Below are 20,873 nucleotides of genomic sequence, written 5' to 3' on the forward strand. Positions count from 1 at the left end.
TACTTTTGTATCACTTTAATCTGTGTTAGACTTTAACTGAATGGATTTCAATAAAAAAACTGGAAAATTGGGGCTCTCTGAAACTTTTACCTGTTAGTGTGTAATTTTTGAAACATATGCAACCTTCAGACGTAAAGATGTGCAACTTTCTCCACAGCAGGGCACCTAAGTCAAGCATTTCCTCCATCAGCTCTAAGGAGGAAACTTTTCTGTATCTTAGCATTTCGGCCAAGCCGAGGGAAACAAAGACGAGAAAAAACTTGAACTGGTAGTTTATTCATAAAAGACGACATGAAGAACAGGAAGAAAAGTGCTTAGATTACATCACAGCTGCAGACAACAACAAGAGCTGCTCCCACACATGTAGAGGACAGACTGGACTACATGGGGTCCCTCTAGTTTGGTCTCTCGCCCAGAGAGGGCGGGTGTCAATAACGGGAGACAGGCGTTTAAAACGTCTCTAAGGAAAACAATGCTTTGTTAAAGTGATGCATTAAAGTGAAGAAAGCATCCAGGTGTGTGTTCAGTGCTCACACAGAAGGAGTCAGTCTGATTCTACTCAGGTTTTATGACTACAGTGTTGCTAGTTTTCCTGTCAGGTTAAAGTGTTAGGAGAGAAAAGACACTCAAACAAAAACACACAGTACTTTGAGGCTGATAAGAAAGTAAAAACAGTTTAAAGCCTACATACAGCAGTTCCAGGACCTTTTTCTAGACTACAGGTGATCAGTTGTGCGCAGCGTTCGCTTCTTTTTGATCCAGAGGGATAGTGGTCTGAGGTTTGTTTCAGAGTTTTTCAAGTGTTTCTAGGCCAGCGTGATCTCTGACGAGTCTTTGGCATCGATCACTCTGAAGACTCCCACCTTCTCTTTCTTTTTGCTCGCCTTGTCTTTATCTGAAAATACAAATCAAACTTTAGTTCACAACAGACACAGTGACAGTCCTCCCTGCTCCTCATGTTACTGTGAATTTCTCTCAGCTCCTCCTCTGGAGATCGACAAATAAAATGTTACGTGTGCCTTTTCATGTCATGTTCACGTGGCTTTGTCAAAGCGATACACGCACCAACATGCCTGGGGCTTCACTCTATGAGCCCGACACATGCGCTGAGGCATCAGTGTTGACCCATCACTAGTCTATCCCCAAAAAAGAAAAATACTCTTATACACTTACAGAAAAACACCACGGGGTTCTGAAGGAAAATCAGTTTTTGGCTGGGTAGAGTTTTTTTTTATGGCAGCTCAGATAGAAAAGATGTTTCTTCTTCTACACCTAATTGTGTGCTGCTTGTATGCTAGAGGAGAGAAGCTTCACAAAGGGTCAGAACCAGCACCATGGCTCAGACTGAGTGGTCGTCGAGGGGTGACACTGAATTAAAGGCAGAGTCAGGGATGTGTGCTCAAAAGGGAATGATGACTTGTTAGTGTGTCTTCTTACCCAGTAAGTCGCTGCGATCCAGCAGCACCTCCAGGTCCTTGTCACTGATCACTTTCCCCCGAGATGCTTTTACCTCTCTGTACGAGACAGAAGTCGTGACCACATGTTTAGCTGATATTAGGATACTCAAATAGTTCTATATTCTTTAAAAGCAGCACGATGATTTTGTTGGGAGTGAGGAGGGTTTCTTACTTCTCTGTGCCTCTGGCTTTGAGCAGCTCCATCAGCTCGTCCAGATCGATGCAGCTCTTACTTTGGTTCAGATCGGCCTTTCCTCCTTTGAACTTATCTGAGCAGGAAGACATGTTGGAGAGTTTACATCCAGGACAAACAAAGATGAAACAGTTTCCATCCAGAGATGAGTTCTTATCAGGCTCCTGCTGTCCTCAGTGCGTGGACTGAGGACTGCTCAGGTTATCTCCTGTCACTCACTCTTATGGATGACCATCTGCTCCAGCTTCCTTTTCGCTGAAGCCCTCTCCAGGATCTTCTGGTCGATGGTGTTGGCTGTGACCAGGCGGTACACCACTACTGGTCGGGTCTGCCCGATGCGGTGACAGCGGTCCTGAGCCTGCAGGTCTGCTTGGGGGTTCTGGGAAGGGATGAAGGGATCAACACACATTAAGTGAACCGTGTTCATGTATGAAGACTGTTTCAGAAACAAGATCCTGATCAAGTATTTAAAGCCGCGTTTCGACCAAGCAGTCTGGGTCGGTTCAGTACGGTTCAGTGCGGTTTGGTACAGTTAAGCCTGATCCTGTTTGCGTTTCTACAGCAAACTGTGCCCTCTCATGGTGGGCGGCGTGTATACCGGATGCCGGAAGCCACAGCTGTTAAACAATAGTGCGACGCCGTAGCAGTGCGACACAGTTTACCCTGCTATTAAATCCAACAAAGAAGAAAAACGCAACACAGTAAACAAAGAGCATAGATGGAAGACATGCAGCATTTCGCCCTCTCTGTGATTGGCATGTAGCTCTTTGATACAAAGTGCAATCAAGCTTTGTTTCAGAGAAGTCTGTGAGCCGCCAGGAGAAATGCAGCCGCTGTTGGGGTAGGTGACGATTCTTTTAGACCAATCAGTAGTCTGCAGTGTGTTGCTCCATCTTCCAAGAGCGGATTGGTTCAGTCTGGCTCCCATACAGAAGGGTCCCAAAAAAGTAGGCCGGCTCGTCTCAGTTTTTAGGGATCTGTCCCGGGATGAGTCAGTGGAAACGCCGCAAAAAGCGCCGTACCGAGACAAACCGAACCGGTCTGCTTGGTGGAGACCGCGGCTTTAAAAGCCCCGTCTAATAAAAAACAGGAACACATAAAGTTTAGTCATCCTCCGGCCTAAAGCCGCTCTGATAGGCCTCTGCATCTGTCTGCAGCCCACCTGATGGGAAAACTTTGCTTCAGAAGTTTCCTGAGTAGATATTAGGCCTGGGCAATGAACCGAAGATTTACTGTTAATGAAATTTATGACATGCTCATGTTGGTGAATTTGGTGTTTTAATACAGAAGAAAATCAAAGTCTTTTTTTGTCTGTTTTGACTGTGCGGTGCTGGTAGGCTTTGTTCATATCCCTTCAAGACGAGGTACAGCATGTGAAGTCATGTGACTCCACACATCTAGTCTGAACAAGAAAACCACTCTAGTTAACTCTCACATCCAACAGGTCTCAAGCACGACAATTTTTCATCTTCGAAATATCAAGAGAATTAGACACATCTTGTCTCGGAGCGATGCTGAGAAACTGGTCCATGCTTTCGTTTCTACTGTAACTCTCTTTTATCCGGCTGTCCTAATAAGTCTATTTGGACTCTTCAGCTGGTTCAGAACACTGCAGCTCGGGTACTGACTTGGACTGGGAGGAGAGAGCACATCTCTCCAGTGTTAGCGTCTCTACACTGGTTACCTATAAAATTTAGGATAGAGTTTAAAATTCTTCTTTTGACTTACAAAGCTCTTGATGGCATAAGGCCATCCTATCTTAAAGACTTAATCGTTCCGTATTATCCGTCTAGGTCTTTGCATTCTCAGCATGCAGGTCTGCTCGTTGTACCTAGGGTCTCTAAAAGTAGTATGGGAGGTTGAGCCTTTAGTTATCAGGCTCCTCTTCTTTGGGATAACTTACTGGTTGAGGTCCGGGGAGCAGACACGGTCTTAACTTTTAAGAGTAGACTTAAAGCTTTCCTTTTTGATAAAGCTTATAGTTAGAGCTGGATCAGGTCTGAACCAGCTCTTAGTCATGCTGCTATAGGTTTAGACTGCTGGGGGGAACTGGCACACAGAGCTCCTGTTTCTCTCTTTCTTTCTGTCAGTCTAACTTCTAGTCTTAATGTCCTGTTATAGTTACTGACCATACACCTCTCTGGGAGGATCTGAGTTTGTCTTGTAGGTTCCTCTGGGTCGGTGAAGTGGACGGTCTGCTGCTGTGCTCCTGTCAGACTCCAGCTGCTACACCTTTGGATTGATGCCGGGAATGGTCTGCTGCTGTAGACCCGTAGTTTCACCTTAACCTTCACCACAACGCCAAACTTCGGGCTGTGTCTGTGTCTGTGCGTGTGTCTCGCTCCCTTTTTGTGTGTGTGTGTGTGTGTGTGTGTGTGTGTGTGTGTGTGTGTGTGTGTGTGTGTGTATCCCTCTCTCTCTGTCAACCCCCCCATCTCTCTATACTTCTCTCTCCCACTGTCTCTCCTCTATCTGTCTCTCTCTAACCCCAACACACTCTCCTCAGATGTCTGTCTAACATGAGTCTGGTTCTGTCCGAGGTTTCTGCCTGTTAAAGGGAAGTTTTTCCTTATCATTGGAACTTGCTAAATGCTGCAAAGTCCTGTACTCATGGTGGATTAAGATGAGATCAGACTCCTTATCTTGTCTTGATGTTGGGTTTCTGCTAATAAAATTGTATTAACATTTACTGGTCTTGACCTGTGATTGTTTTTGTAAAGTGTCTTGAGATAACGTTTGTTTTGTTATGGCGCTACACAAATAAAGACTGATTGACTGAGACTGATTGATAGTCCGTCAATCATTGTATTCACACAGCACAGGCTGCGGCTGTTGCGCTGCGAGTCTATTTCTTGACGGAGTGCGCTGAAGAAATGTGTCAATCTCTCCAAAGAAGATCGTACCAAACAGGAAATCAGACAAAAAAATGATCAGGGTATCTGGTCGTTTCACAATAAAGGTCCATGTTCTGGCTCCTGATCGTAAATCTCATCCCTGTTCATCATCCGACCTGTGGTCAAGTTGGAGCCCTATGAGCCTGTTTATACTCGAATAGTTGACAAGGGATTGTTATGCTTTTGTATTTCATTTAAAGTAATGTGTGCCAGTTGGTCAATAAATCAACCAAAAGAGGTTAACTTGCATTTTTAGATGGCAAAGATACAGCAGCCGAGGATTTATTGTGCATTTATCGTTATCGCGGTAAAACTGCTCAGTTTATCGTGATATTGATTTGAGGTCATATCGCCCAGCCCTAGTAGGTTTGCATGCAAAACATCTCCCACTACTCAAGCAACTCCACTTCCTCCTACACTACTGTGGTTTTGACTCCGTGCTGCAGACTCAAGATGTCAGAGCCAGACACACAAACTGCTCTGGAAAAGTTTAATGTCTAGATTCTGTCCCAGCAGCAGAGGACCACAGGAAGCAGAGTCAGCAGAAAGAAACCTGCACCCACCCAGTCACTGTCGAAGATGATGACCGTGTCAGCTGCTGTCAGGTTGATCCCGAGTCCTCCTGCTCTGGTGCTCAGCAGGAACAGGAACACCTCAGGATCCTGGTTGAACTTGGTCATCTGGAGAAGAACGCAGATCAGGGATGAGGACTTTAAAAAGATCGATCACTGAAGCTCACACAAGGAGCAAGAATGTGTGTGATCTGCAGAAAAACCTTCAGACTCTTTGCTGATAACAACAAACAGGTATCACTTCAAACTCACGTTCTCATCTCTGTCAGCGTACGACATGCTGCCGTCCAGTCGGCTGTACTCGAAGCCACGCAGGTAGCAATAATCCATCAAAAGATCCAAGATGGACGTCATCTGACTGAAGATCAGCACCTGGACCACGACAACCATTCAGAAACATGAGAGAAGTTTAGATGCAGTGAAATCTAAGGGTTGAAACCATAGACTGTAACAAAAAAAATCGACATCCGCTTGAGGTCTCCATAAAAACTGCTCCCCCTGGTGGCTGGCTGCAGTATAGGTTAAAACAATCCAGCTTTCCAGCCATTCCAGATGAGCTGTGGTCAAACTTTAAAAAAATATTACACCTCCTAGAAATGTTTCTCACTTTGATTGTTGTGGTGATTTGAAGATATTATTTGGCTGTCTTGTATCCAAGTCCTCTTTTTTTCTGAAAAGTTTCATCTTCATTAGTTATAAGAGGTTAAAAACAAGGCTTTACTTAACGTTTAACAATAATTGACAGCTGTCGTTGTTGTGTATTTTTTTTTCGGGGATTGTAAAGTATGTCGGGACGTAGAGTCAGGAAGTGATTAGACTCTAGAAAGAAAAAAAAGCAACCATCATTTTTGTAACCCAGCTCCACTTAGATTCTCCCAGTATCCCTCATCGTCTCTAGTGCGCAGACTCTGGCTCCAAACTGCTACAATGGTGGCGCCTGAGATGGCCGTATTTTGGCTTCAAAACCAAACAATGATAAATGGCGGAGCCACGCTGTCCACTCTACATACAGTCTATTGTTGAAACCAGCGAGAGAGCAGAGGGACAAAGACAGAAGACATCAAAACTTCCATCACGGAACACAAAATCCAAACCACGACTCAGTACGAGCAAACAACAGGTGACTGGGTCTTTCAGCGATTGTTCTGCTCATTTGGATAATTTTCTGTTATTTCTGTGCTCTTACTATTAAAGATTATGCTATGCTTTTAATGAGTATTAATCTTTATCCCTAAGATTGTATCTAACTGTCTGTTTCCAGGGTCAGGACTGAACTTCGGAGAAAAACTTTATAGTTTGCTGCTCCCTCCAGCCGAAACAGAAAGACCTAAAACTTTATAAACTGTGCTCATTAAAAGCTTTTAAGCAGATCTTGATAGATCTGGCAGATGCATCTTTCTGCAGATGTTTTGTCTGATGTATGAGGTTTTGAATCCTGGAGGTAGTTGTTGTGTGTATTTGTTGTTTTGAGTGTGATATTTGTGTTAGTGTCTGTTGTAATTATGTAATTGTATGTTAACCATCCGCCACCTGGTTTTGGCCAGCTCAGTCTTGGAAAAGAGACTTCTAATCCAGACAAGTCTCTTTCTGTTCAAATAAAATTCTGCGTAACTGTTAGTTTTTTTACAGTTTTAAATCAACTTTTCCCTGCTGTAACTTTCTGTTGAAGTAATCAGCCAACAGTAGTGTCACAGTCGCCATGGATCACGAGCATGTGACTGTTTTGCCTCCGTGATCGATGAGTTCTGATAAATACTTCAGGGTTCATACGTGGGGTTTTATTTTGAGGGGGGTTGTTCTCATGAAAGACTCCAGTACAGAAGTTTTTTGTTCATAAAGGAGTGAGAGCAGGAGCAGGAGCAGAATCATTTATTAACGGCCACACAACAGAGTTGGTGGAATTTGTTTTCGGTACATTCTCCAGTGTCAGTCACTTTGCACTCCATCAAAGTGACCGACACTGGCTTGTGCTTTTTCTATTGTTGGTTTTTATCATTATTGTTGATGTTATTTTTACTGTTGATTTTACTGTGGTTGTTTTTAATCTTGTTCGGCGTCCTTGAGCGTCCTGAAAGGCGCTTTTAAGTAAAATGCATTATTATTATTATTATGATGCTTTACATTTTGGAGTTTGCTGTGTTTCTCTACCCAGCCCCCTGTACCTCAGAGGCGTCCTTTAAAGAGAAGTCAGAGCTCACTGTGTTAAAGTGATTACTGTAACTCTCTCTCCTTCTGCCGATGAAGTGATGACGTGCAGTTTTTGTGCTGTATCTCACCTTATGTCCTCTCTCCTTCAGCGCAGGCAGCAGTCTGTCCAGAATGAGAAACTTCCCAGAGCTCTGCACCAGCTGCTCGTCGATCTGCAGGGAGACAGCAGGACATCAGTTTGTAAAAGAGGAACCACCTTCTTTATCATCACCAGGGGAAAAACTCTCCCTTTAACAGCTCCCTGTCTGCTGCTATGATCGAACTCTGCTTTGGACCCCACATCACCTTGAACTCCTGAGTGGCAGGGTCCAGCGGATACTCCACCAGGTAAGGATGATTACAGCATCTCTTCAGCAGCATGAGGATGTTCTGCAGCTTAAGGTTGATCTGAGCGTCCAGCGGGCTCTGGACATCCAGCACAGGGGGAGAGCTGAGGAAGAGATGGAGAGGACATAGAGGGTTCAGAAACAAACCTCACAAGCAGAGGGAAATATAACATCTAGATGTAATACAGCTCTGACCTCTGCTCTTGTTCCTTGCGGACCCTCTCCAGATATTTCTCCAGGTCGTACGGGGTTTCTTTGTCAGTTTCCTGGTAGTCCACAATCTTCCGGTTGCGACGCTTCGGCCTTCCACTTGACGTCACCGCCACAGGAGCCTCAGCCTGAATACGACACGAGGAAAAATCAACAGTGCAATCATTGGAGCACTAATCAAATATCAGCCCTGAACGAGGGAAAAGGTTAGATCAGCAATGAAATTTGAGAAGCATCATTAAAGACATGAGGCAAAACATCAAACTGTTAAACTGAAATGCTCATCTCTAACCCTGGCTACTCGGTTATTCAAGGTGCCATTTAACTAGAAGTTCCAGGAACATCTTCGCAAATCTTTAGCCCCGTTTCCAGCAAAACGGTGTGGTCTCAGCAAGGCAACATTTTACACTGCTTTCACTGACTAACACCAGGAGAGACCCCCAAACTGAGATGAGCCGTCCCACTTTTTGGCACCCTTCTGTATGGGTGCCAGTCTAAACAGATCTCATCTTGGAAGGTGGAGCTACAACTCTGCAGACCGTTGATTGGTTGAAAGAATCCTCACCTGGCTGCATTTCTCCTGGCAGCACACAGACTTCTCTGAAACAAAGCTTGATTGTTCTTTGTAACAAAGAGCTACATGACGAACACAAGGAAGACAAATAACTGGATGTCTTCCATCTATGCTCTTTGTTTACTGTGTCGCATTTTTCTTCTTCGTTGGATTTATTAGGGTGGTAGTGTTGTGCGGATCGATACTGAAACATCGATACCACTGATACCAGCTCTCTGTGCTCTAAAATAGATTCTAAAACCAGAATATCGATACTTTTGATACTTCAGTCATTTGAGGTCCTGTAAATCATTAACAGAAACACAGTGAGCCACCAAACTGTTAAGAACTTGAATGATATGCCGTTCTGCGGGAACTACTTCTCCTTCCGCCTGGCTATGTGCGTAATGCGTCAGTGCAGCTGCACGCTGCTCAGCCTGTCACTCACTTCTACACTGTCACAGGACAGAATGGTAAAGTGCAAAAGAGGTCATGTGTGGAGCTATTTTAGCTCCACAAACAGCCAAGATGCAGTTTGGGATATTTTAAGAAAAAACGTCAGGACTTGTGGCAACAAAGTAATCCTTATTAAACACCTCAGGCTGAATCACAACCAAGAATACGAGGCATTTATGATGAGCGGGACAGAGGAGAAGAGCTAAGCGTCAGGTGCTGCTAGGGTGAGACACATGTCTCTAAATCCTTCAGTGCTGCAGGCAGACACCATCCAGGTACAGAGGGAGAAAATGTGGGGCTTTAAGTGTTGCCAAGCACTGTTGCTATTGTTCCAATTAATAGCTATAGCTATGAAATAAGTAACAAAATAAATAGATGCTTCAATAAATAACTGCATGAGTTCATTTAGAGTAATAATACATGAGTCAAGGAGATAATCTCCCATAGGCAAAACAGCCTGGATTAATTCAGGTAAGGTTCCCTAAGGAATTGATTATTTGAAGTGGATTACAAACAACAGGTGTCATTAAACTACACAGAACAGTTGCAATAAAACAGTCATGTTGAGTTAAGAAAACTATCTTCTAGAAAACATAAATAAAAGATAACATTTAATCTATAAAATATACCCATTATAAATTTACAACCCATCTAATTTTCTTTAACTGTTGAAGAAATTGTTCAAAATGTAGGTATTGACAAACTTGTGAAATCATTGTGGTATTTATTTATTTAATGATATATTGTACTGGCAAATTCAAGTTAGTGGTATGATTTGACATGCTCCAATTATCTTATCTTTAGATTTACTAGACCCATTACATGTATTTACACTAAGTATCGGTATCGGATCGGTATCGCAGATACCAGCCTGAATTTTACTCAGTATCAGATCGGAAAGGAAATCAGTGGTATCGAACATCACTAGGTGGTACACTGTGTCGCGCTGCTATGGCCTCACACTATTTTGTTACTGATGCGGCTCTTGGCATCCGGTTTACATGCTGCCTACCATGAGGGGGCACGGTTGGCTGTGGAAACACATACAGGACTAGTCTTATTGATCCAACCTGTACCAAACCGTACTGATCTAGACCAGACTGTTTGGTGGAAACAGGGGTTTTCATAATCGAACGGTCAACGGTCGTATACCCCTGGCACAGAGGCTTACAGAGTCTTCAGGTCACCCTGATCTGACATCAGTTTACCATCACTTTGTAAAAATGTGTTCTATTTGGAAGTGAATAAACAGTCGCTCTGTCTACAACAGCCAGTGAACGTCTAGGGGTGATGACATAGTGGGGATCAAGTGGCGTCTCATTTCCAAGAGATGAGACTTCACCCTGCCCCCTCGGCCCTGAAGACAGAGGACCAAGGGGGACGGGTGTAAGAAGGGGAAAGAGTGACAACTGGGACTGGTTCTTAAAACCTACAGTCCAGACTCTGCCTCGGCAAAAGAAAGACATAAGATGAGATTAGTATGAAGTTACCTTTTCCTGACCCAGCATCTTGCTGATGGTTTTGTTGACCACAGCAGTGTAAAAGGCCTCTTGTTTGGCCACCAGAGGAGCATAAACAATGATCTCTTTCTTCGGAGGAACCTCCAGGGTCACGTCTGACTTCAGCCTCCTCAGCAGGAACGGAGTCAGAATCTGAAACAGAACAGCGATGAGTAAAGATCTGGTAACAGTAATTTTAAAATTCAGGATCCTGATGTCAGTGTTGCACTCTGTCATTACTTGCACAGTTTAATACCGATGCTGGTCTGAAGGACTGACCTGGTGCAGCATACTCAGGATGTTCTGCTCGCGCTCAGCAGCCACCACGTTCTCAGCTTCACCGAGGGAGTCGATGTCAAACCACGACTCAAAACTAAACAAAACATCAGACATGAGACCGATTAATGCAGGGTATGGAGTCATCAGGTGTGAAACAGTGAAATAAGTTGATCACCGTGGTTATTTTAGTTGTGTCAGTGGAACGGTCAGAGTAACAGTTCTCTGCTGACTGGATTCAGACTTAGTACCTCTTGAGGTCATCGAACACCTCTGGGAGCAGGAAGTTGAGGAGGGACCAGAGCTCAGCGAGGTTGTTCTGCAGCGGCGTTCCCGTCAGCAGCAGCTTGTTGTCTGTGGGGAGCATCTTCAGCTCCCGAACCAGACGACAGTTCAAGTTTTTGATCCTGTGGCCTTCGTCCACGATCAGGTACTTCCACTGGAAGCGCTGCAGCAGGAAACAGAGGAGATGCTACTCATCGTACAGAACATGGGAACATTTACAGTCCTCGAGTGAGTGATTTCAAATGACCAAGATCAAAATGAGAAGTTAATGGTTTCATCTCTTTGATCACATGTTGGTCTGTTAGTAGGAGTACGTGGATGTGGCGTACTCCTAGAAGAAGAGACCATGCTGCTGGTAGAAATGTTGATTTGTGGAGTGAAGGACGTGCAGGGAGGATACCTGAAGAAACTTTCTATCGATCATGGAGATCTCGAAGGAGGTGACTACCACGGGACACATGTTGAGGGGCCCCTGAGGCCTGCGGATCTGCTTCAGCAACTTGGCCCTCTCTGCCTGTGGGCCGTGGTAAAGCAGCACAGAAACCTGGAACACATAACACAGACTCAGTTCAGGTTCAGCCAGACGAGTCAGACTATAAGACCGATCTTCAGAAAAAGACTCTGATGACCAAAATTGACTTTGTGTAAAGAAACTTTCTTTGAACAGAAATTCTGAGACAATCCTTGAAATAAAAAGTAGGGAAAGCTCTCATTTTTGCAATAAATACATTTACTAAGATCCATGTCTCACAAAGGAGGATTAGGGCCATGTTGAAGGAAAAAAGTAAATTCACAAGAAAGTTGTGAACTCATTATCTTAGTCTATAGCTATAGGCTATCAGAAGCTCACAGAAATGTAGTATAATAAACATGAGATCACAGGTGTAAAATTATTATGATAACATCTCTCCTGGGAGAAGTTGTTTAATATTTGTGTATCATATTTAATCAGTGCTGATATTTGCAGATGTTTCATTTAAACAAGAGCCACTCTGCATAGAGGACAATGCAAGATGCCCAGCGCTGAGGACGGCTCGTTTGGAGGATAATATGTTCGTAGCTTTGCAGACTATCATGCTGTGACTGAAGTGAGGTGTTAAACTGTAAAAACACTGCTCCACTAAAAAGTTGTTGATGGGGGAAAGCCAAATCTGTGAATACCTTTCTAACTTGACCAGAGTTCTTAGCAAAGCCCCTGTCTCTCAGCATCAGCCATAAGTATAATTATACTCATTATAATTATGCTGATGTGCAAACAGATTCAACTATTCCTTATATGTGTAACCCATACTCAAAAATAACTTCACAAGATGCTCCACATTCCTCATTTCTGTACAGGCGCTCTGCTGACAGCCTGAAGCTATAGAAGTAAATTCACAACATTAATCTCGTAAATTGGATCTAAATATCTCCCGAAGCACTGCTTAGATCAGTAAAAGCCTTCTGGGTGAGTATTTTGTTCTACTTCATTCTATAAACAATGTAAAAGCTGTATTAACTGAATTTATCCTTTAACATTAGATGGTCTGTGAGATAGAGGAAGTGATGAGAAAGAAACACCAGTAAATCTTGTCACTTATAGTTGTAAAAGAGGTGTTTACTCCAATAAATTCATTAAAGCCCATAAAAACCACTAATTACCTTTTTTTAACCGTATGTGGATTATTAAGAAGTGTTTTTTTATCAGCTGTAAAAAATAAAAATCCAGATTTATTTTCAGTCAATGATATAACTTTTGGCATAAGATTAGAAATCAAGAATGATGATTCTGTGTGATATGATTGACAAAATAACCAAAAGCTGAAATCTGCCCATAGATTGTTTTGTGTATTTATATTAAAGGCAAAAAAAACCCAACATCATCTGTAGCTCCACCTTCCAAGACTGGAAACCAGAGTAGTATACGACAAAACAGACCCAACAGAACAGTCATACTACATACTACATGCAAAAGCAGTAGGTAGTTTGTAGTAGGAGGTTTGGAAAACAGCCCATGTCTCATTGATCAGCAGATCACCACAGCCACAGTGACGGTCACTGGCTCTACAAAAAGCCGGCGCCCTCTGCTGTTGTGGTCATGTAGAGACTATCACCATATGTCAGCCCAAGTTATGAGACAACTCCACTTTTTTCACATTATTTTCAACAAAAAAAATTGTTCTATATTCAGGTCAACATGGTATTTTGCACTTTAAGACTAGAGATTAAATAATCTCACTTTGAGGATGTTAGCTGCAAAGATAATCAGTGTTTTGTGTCATATTATCAGTTTTATTCCTCAGAGTGTAGCGTCAGGCTGCAGCTGAAATACGTCTTGAACTTGTCGAGTTAGTCTATAACTGTTGTTGGGTCTTTTCGCACACTAACAATTAGAAGAAGATGGTAGAAGTCTCACTCTTTATTTTTCATTTGATTTTAGTCCAGATGTGTTTCATGTATTCTAACATCATAATTTGCTCTGTGTATAAGAATATGGCGATCAGCTAACGGCAGACTTCTGATTGGTCATACGATGCTTACATCATCTCACCTGAGCATGCGCAATAACTCCTGGTTGACTCAATAACCCCTTTATGAGAGTAAGGAAAAAGAGTAGAACAGTCAGAGTCTTATCACCACGTCTTCCTACCTCTGGTGTGAACCTCTTGAATTCACTGATCCAGTTGGGCAGAGTGGAGAGAGGGGCCACCACCAGGAAGGGGCCCATCACTTTCTTCTCCGTCATCATGGCGATGTGAGCAATGCACTGGATGGTCTTACCCAGACCCATCTCGTCCGCCAGGATCCCGTTGATACCGTTCTCCCACAGCATCTAAGAGACACAAAACAGCTGATTTCAACCATCATCATCATCATCATCGTCACCGTGTGTTTCTACAGCAGTCTGTTTGTAACCATCACCAGATTAACTGAGCCTTTTCAAGGATACTGAGATCATCCTCAGTGAGCACAAATGATGACCTGAGCCACTTAAAAGCATCCACAAAGAAATCTCAACATTTACTAAAAAGTGAGACACGGTACCGGAGCAGAAACACACACGGCAGGTAGAGGAGTGGGGATCAAACAGCAGATCGATGGATACTGTAATAAATAATCCTGCGCTGATAGAATCGTACTGACCCTCAGCCATTCGATGCCTTCGATCTGGTACCACCTCATGACCCCTCCGGTGAAGGCTTGCGGCTGCTGCACGGGGACCGGCTGGCCGTTCACTTTCCTGTCAGGGTTCAGGAGCTGCTTGGCGCTGTCTCTCACCGCCTCCGACAGACGGTTCTTTATGTCCTGGTTGGAATCGCTCATCTTCTCGATGTCCTCAGCTTCCAGTTTCTTCTGTGCTGGTGCTTCATCCTGACATCAAAGACACATGTTAGAGTCTATGGTTTAAGCTCAAAGGATCCTTTTCCACTTTAAAACATGTTGAAAACAAGTTCTCCTCTTGATTATCAACATGTCCTCACGAGTCGTCTACCACCAGAAACACAAGTTAGATTGAGTCAGCTGTTACCTCTTCCTCCACTTTTGATTTTTTCGCCTGGGACATGATTTCCTGGAAGATAAAATCAGGAGAAAAACGTGAGAAGATCAATAAAAAAAAACAAGCAACCAAATCCACAGAACATCCAGAGGGTGACATAAAGCTTACTTCTTTTGACATGACGTCTGCTATCTTGAAGTCATCATCTCTCCTCCTCTTCTTTTTATCTGTTTCAACAAAACGTTCAGTCAAAACTTCTCACAATCGGAGAGTACAGTCATCTTCAACAAATTCCTGGACCTGGAGGGACTTTGTTTGGAAAAACTTGGTGCGTTTTTTAAAACTCCCAAACAGAAATGTAAACTAAGTGGCACCGGTCTCCTCTGTTGGAGGGAATATGGGGCAGAGATGGCTGACCACACCAATGTTTTCTGGACTCATCTACTAATTAAACCTTTTTTTGGGAGGAGGTGGGAATAATTATTCCAAAAACTCTTGGTTTCATGATAAACACAACATTCATAGCTCTGTACCTCGGACATATACCAGATGGACTTGATAAAAATGACACTTATCCTTAAGATCTTGCTGGCATCAAGTAAAAAACAAATTTGGGTTACAAAAGAAGATGCCAACTGTTGGTACTTTTATTATTATTGTTAAATAACTACATAAATTAGAGAAAAAGACTTTGTCTCTGAGACTCCAAAAAGAACTGGGAGAAAAACAATAGGAGAAATGGGGTATCTATTTAGCCAGGAAAGAAAAAGATGTTATTGCTTAACTAGGTTTGCATTTTGTGTATTATTTTTTCTAGAGGTACTTCCTTGTACTGGGTGACCCATGGCTTCTTGTTCTGGCATTTTTCATTTAAAAAAAAGAAAATATGCATTGAAATAAAAAGTTAAAAAAAAAACTTCTCACAAACAAATCTTTTTGGTTCTGAAGCTTGAATAAAAAATGATCAGCGAAATTACTTTGGAGTGTATATGAAGATATCAAAAACGATATCAGAAATCAACTCACCTTTTTCAGGCTCAGTACTGATTGTTTTCTGATTCTGAGACAAAAAAAAATCAATTAGTGAGCAGAATTATACACACCATTCTTTATTTTATGATATCATTCATGTATTCATTTATTCCTCACCTTCTTGTGCTTCTTTTCAAGTTTCTCCTTCCGGACTTTCTCCTGAAAACAGTGTTTTCTCTAGTTATTCAGACTGTAATAAAAACACATGTAGGCCAGACACATACAGACACGCACACACACATTCTCTACCTCGTTCTGTTGTTGCTCCATTTTGGTCAGCAGGAATTTGGAGTAGATGTTGCTCTTCTGAAGTAAATGCTGCAGCCTCTTGAAGCGCATGTCATGAGAATCCCTCTGCCAGGACTCCTTAGCCTGGTGACAAACATTTCAAAACAAGCAACAGGCAGAAGAAAAACAGGGATTAGAAAACAAAAACACTCTTTGATATTTAGGATGATTTTAGATCTGAAGAGACAAACACTTCCAGGCTTTGGACCTGCTCCTGTATCTGAGCTGACTTTTTTAAACATTAGCCACGGCTACATGAGGAGTTTTTCGTCTCTCCGAATGGAATCTTTCCTAATGACTTTTCAGAAAACAATAGTAAACATGGAAAGGAATATTCCAATCTCTGGTCTACATGAGCCGCTGTAATCAAACAGAATAGTCAATGGGGCATGCGCAGAAAAACGTAAACATCACAAGATTTATCAAAGCTGGAGGACGAAAGTTTGTTTATCACTGTGTTGGAATAACTCCAAATTGCAAGTTTGTTTTCCGTCCAGTCTTGAAATTATGTTCATTTCTTTCAAAGTTTGGATCAAAAACAAACTTTCCGCAGCAGTCCAGTGCTGACGGCTCACCGCCATTTTTAAAGTTAAGAACGTCTCCAGTTGCGTCTTTCGTCATATCTGAGCATGCGCTGAAAGAACGCACCCTGACAACTTTCCATTTGAGTGGATACATGATACCTCAATCGGTTTGGGGAAAGGAATATTCCACCCTGTGAAACCAATTAAATGTCCATTCTGATTGGCTCTTTTCTTTCAGAATGAGGTGTATACAAAGGTTAAATTCTTCCCGTTTGAGCAAATAAACCAAATGCAAGTGGAATATTTGGGTCCATGTAAACATGGCTAGTGAGTTAGTATAGAGCTTTATTGTCATTGCAACAAGTACAATGAAATTGAAGTTATCTAGAATCAAGGGTTTTGGTACAGTAATATCTGTCACATCGAATCAGCTTCAAGCAAACTGGAACACCCTGATATTTGAGCATGGTGTGAGGCTTAAAGAAACAAGAAGACAAAAAACAAAAGAGTTAACTTTGACCCTTTCTTCCTATTTTACATTTGTAACAATACCTCAGAATATGCGGGTTTTGCTCTTCATCTACTGATTTACACATTAAGTCAAACTGTAGCATACAATCATTAAAGCTTTGATGCCTTTGTCGGTGTAGTGACTTGATCTCGCCTGTAGAAATCGTCCTGTTGTCACTGAGGTGTTTGTGTCTAATAAAGTTGACGTGTTCTTTTTCCCTCAGTGTAAATTAGAAGAACACAACAACTCATATACCTCATGGACAGTTACAGCCTGTCTGTTTCTGTTGCACATGTTTCATTTGTTGACATTTCATTTTTTGTTTTGCAAATTGCACATTCTGACATCTACTCAGATGAAACTGTGTTTATATTTTTATTCTACTCTGTACAAAGTTCTTTATTTAATATTGTAATTATTATTGTTTCCCCTACTACTTAAGTTCTATTTTTTTCTACTTTTTTTAATATTTAGTGTTTCTAAGTGTTTTTTCTATCCACAATATTTGTACCAAGAGAGTGCAGCTTAAACCGGAGTAAAATTTCTTGTATTCTTGGAAGTACTTGGTGAATAAAGTTGATTCTGATAAAAAAAAACGCAACGCAAGATCAAGACATGAAGCAAAAACATTAAAGTGAAAAGCAGCGACAGTCAAAAACTGTGCTTCAACAGCCACACACCTGCCCTCAGGAACAGAACACATGAGCACACACGCCCCCTGCTGTGGCAGTCTGGTACCAACAAAAAACAAAGTACAACTAACAGCTCTAAGGATAAGGAAAAGAAGTGGTTCTTTGCTGACTTTGTAAATATGAAGCAGCTACAGAGACTTAAAAGGCCAAAAGGCATCTTTTTTTTCAAAAGGTTGAACTTAAATTTATCTTTGACATTGTTTCCTCCCAAAAAGTGTGATTAAAAACCTGACTGACTAAAATAAAGATCCACAGTATTTTTTTTTTCTTTTGAAGAATTAATACACATGAAATAAGAAAAAGCAGTTTTAAAATATATATCAACTGGTTGCTTAATTTCATCTTGAATAACTGATTGAGTAAAGATACGGCTGACACCTATAAAACTTCCAAACCTGTTCGTACTAAGAGAGGAAAACAAGCCACAAACTACAATGCTGAAGACATGCTATGTGTCTGTCTGCAGCAGAAATGCACTAAAAAAGTTTAAGAGTTTAAAATTCATCCGTCTTGCACAGAGCAGAGTAGGAGGACATTGATGCTGCAGGAAGACAAGTTTGGACACGTGTGGGATCTAAAATCCAAATATTTGTATGCCTGTAGTCATCACCTTGGTAACTTTACCTTATCTGAGCAAAATGTGTTTTTTTTTCCAAAGCAAAAATGAAGAGAACAGCATCCAACATGTTTAAAGGCTGGTCTGTGTGTGTAAATCTGTGCTTGACGTAGATCTTTGTTCATAATACTGATAATCATCATCATTAGGTGATTGAAATCATTAAAACATGCTCATCTCTTGGTGTTTCTTAAAATTATGTTCGTTATGTGTATAACAAAGGTAATACTGTCTCATACCAGGTGATTTAACCTGGGAGTAAATGTTACCTGTTGGATTTTTCATCAAGTCTTAAAATGACTAATCTCTTGAATTTTTCACTGAAGGATCCGACAGCTTGTTTGTGTTAGCATCAGAGTTTTGGATCTATGTGTCTGCATTACTGCAGACGGGCGGGGAAAAGGATTCGACTGAAGAGTGAGATAAAGAAGATTATGAGCTGATTTTTCTCATCAGCCCCCCGGCACCTTGTCTTATTTTCATGGCTACGGATGACTTCGCAAACACCCCTCGGAATGTTTGAACTATTCACATATCATACCGAGACAGAAAGCACAACCTGATGATCGAATGAGAAACAAACCTTTTCAATCATCTCCTTCTCTTTCCTCTCCCCCTCTTCCATCGCCTGTTTCTCCTCCTCTTCCATCTCCTTAGTGATGACCACTTCAGATGCCTCATTCTCAGATTTCACAGCGACATCTTCACAGAAACAACAGAAAGAGTCAGACTAAAGGGCACAGGTTGTTTTTATCATGACAGAAACTTTTTCATCATTGTGTGAAGTTCATCAACTTATATTGGACTGGCTGTCAAAATTCATTACTGATGTGGATGAGGGAATTCAAGCAATAGCCTTCATTGTGCCCTCATCATCTCACCCATGAATGACATGAGAGTAACATGCCATAAATTAATCTTGGATTGTGTTCAAGTTAATCCCCCAGTAAGCCTCTTTGGGCCCCTGGGGTCCTTTTGACTGACCCTCAGCAGCTCCAGTCTCCATGGCTGTGCCCAGCGGCTCCTGAGACTCGTCTGGTTTGGGGCAGTGAGGGGAGGCACTCCGGGTTTCTTCCTTCATGCTGCCAGAGACAGGAAGAGAACAAATGATTTACAGAGGGTTAACTTTTCCTCTTGGTTTCTGCAGGGGGAGGGACTACCTCCATCCACATGTCTGAGAGTTAGAAAATGCACTCATTCTTCTGACAGGAAGTGGATAACTTATAGAAAAAAAAAAAAAATCAGGCTGGAGTTCAAATGCATAACACAGTCTATATTTCTGTTGTTAAAATACAGTGCTTGAACAATAAATGGAAAACAGTTACATAAAGCTTCAAGCTAAGGATACAGAAACATCTTAAAGCAGATATCCTCTTTATGTTCAGCTCAGTTAATGAAGCAAATTTATTTTAGTGTTTGCAAAGTTTTCTTTAGCTAGTAAAAAAAACTACACTGACAGGTAAATCGTTCACAGATAATGACTGCATATGTAACACTCACCAGCTCATTGTAAGCAACAAACGAAGGGTTTTCAGTCACGAGCGAAAAAATACCTTTGCGAAACAGTGTAAAAACGTTTATACGATGTTCAGTGAAAAACTGCTTTACTAAAGGATTTCAAAAATGTATCTCTAGGTGGACCGGCTTGAGTTCAACACCAGTACTCAAGGGGAGCACAGCGTGTGTTCAACTCTTTCTCCAAAAGTTAAAAGCCGAGTATGTCCCTCAGGCTAGACATTTCAAAATAAGACAAATTACGTAAAAATTACATAAGGAACACCCGCTCAAATGCGCCGTAGTCTTTTATTTTGAAGACAAGATTCCTTCACTTCCGTCGTTGCATAAAAGAAACACAACTCAGCGCCCGGTCTTGTTGTGGGCGGGGCTATTTCGTTTCGCGCCAGTCAGGGCGAAACCACTCCACAGAAAACGGGTCAAACTGTTATCGAGAGTGTAAGTAAAAGACGGGGAATTAAAATAAATAAAGGGGGAATATACAGACATTCTGACAAATTAATTCTTAAAATGATAAATTTTGAACATTCACAGACAACAGATTATGTCACGTAGACATAATGAAATTCTCTACAAACAGACACCCCTCTGAGTATGAACGTCTGCCACATCTAAGCCGATATTTCCCGCGAATGTATACTTTACAGCCTTTGATTCACGTGCATAGACTTTAGAGTTACACAATATAGACGAATGTACGAATTAAAACGAAGACTGTTACAAAAAGAGCTGTTAAGGACATAACTTGAGAAAAATGATAGTTTCCTCCTTGCCGTACAGCCCGTGTTTTTCAAACAGACACTAAATGCACATGAGTAAAGGTTGTTTCAGGACAGCATCCTAACCTATGTATCCTATGTATCTTAACAAAAAGAAACCACCAGGAAGGGCAAGTAACCACTCGAAGTTCAGAATTAAATGTATGGTATGGAATGTATTAATCAATAAATGTATTAATTAATTTATTTTTTTTTAAACACATGCAGATAGTTTTCTTGACAGGTGCTCTCATAATTCATTTAGAGACATGAAAGACATTAAAGAGAGAGTAAAATTGTGTGTTTGTGGGTGCTTTGTGTTAGTTTTTGTTCCGTATTTCGACGTTTTACATTGTGTCTTCATTATATCATGTACAGATTTGATACAAAACCTGTTTTATACAGTCTATGTACAAAACCCACATGTAGTTTGCACAACTTACCAGCAGGGGTCCATACAGGTCTGAACTAAATTTTTTGTTTTCATATACTATAAGCAGGCACCAATATTAAGGTTATGGTTAGCTTCG

The 20,873-nt window shown here is 41.6% G+C and overlaps 1 protein-coding gene across 1 annotated transcript; it reads right to left on the reverse strand.

Moving 5' to 3' along the window:
* Window positions 1-267: 267 nt before the first annotated feature.
* On the reverse strand, window positions 268-19,772 carry hells (helicase, lymphoid specific). The gene is made up of 23 exons (XM_074676537.1): window positions 19,571-19,772; window positions 19,055-19,152; window positions 18,654-18,772; window positions 15,689-15,811; window positions 15,557-15,598; window positions 15,434-15,467; window positions 14,576-14,634; window positions 14,438-14,479; window positions 14,053-14,280; window positions 13,559-13,741; window positions 11,330-11,473; window positions 10,896-11,092; window positions 10,648-10,741; window positions 10,360-10,521; window positions 7,846-7,988; window positions 7,610-7,754; window positions 7,393-7,476; window positions 5,369-5,488; window positions 5,108-5,224; window positions 1,870-2,029; window positions 1,630-1,726; window positions 1,438-1,514; window positions 268-895 (listed from the first exon to the last, which is right to left on the reverse strand). The coding sequence occupies exons 1-23, from the start codon at window positions 19,576-19,578 to the stop codon at window positions 807-809; spliced, it is 2,565 nt and encodes an 854-aa protein (XP_074532638.1). The 5' UTR covers window positions 19,579-19,772; the 3' UTR covers window positions 268-806.
* Window positions 19,773-20,873: the final 1,101 nt, after the last annotated feature.

Source organism: Halichoeres trimaculatus, unplaced genomic scaffold (genome assembly GCF_033239565.1).
Source record: "Halichoeres trimaculatus isolate MK-OKI-2021-1 unplaced genomic scaffold, fHalTri1.1 fHalTri1_scaffold_8, whole genome shotgun sequence".
Classification (NCBI taxonomy): Eukaryota; Metazoa; Chordata; class Actinopteri; order Labriformes; family Labridae; genus Halichoeres; species Halichoeres trimaculatus.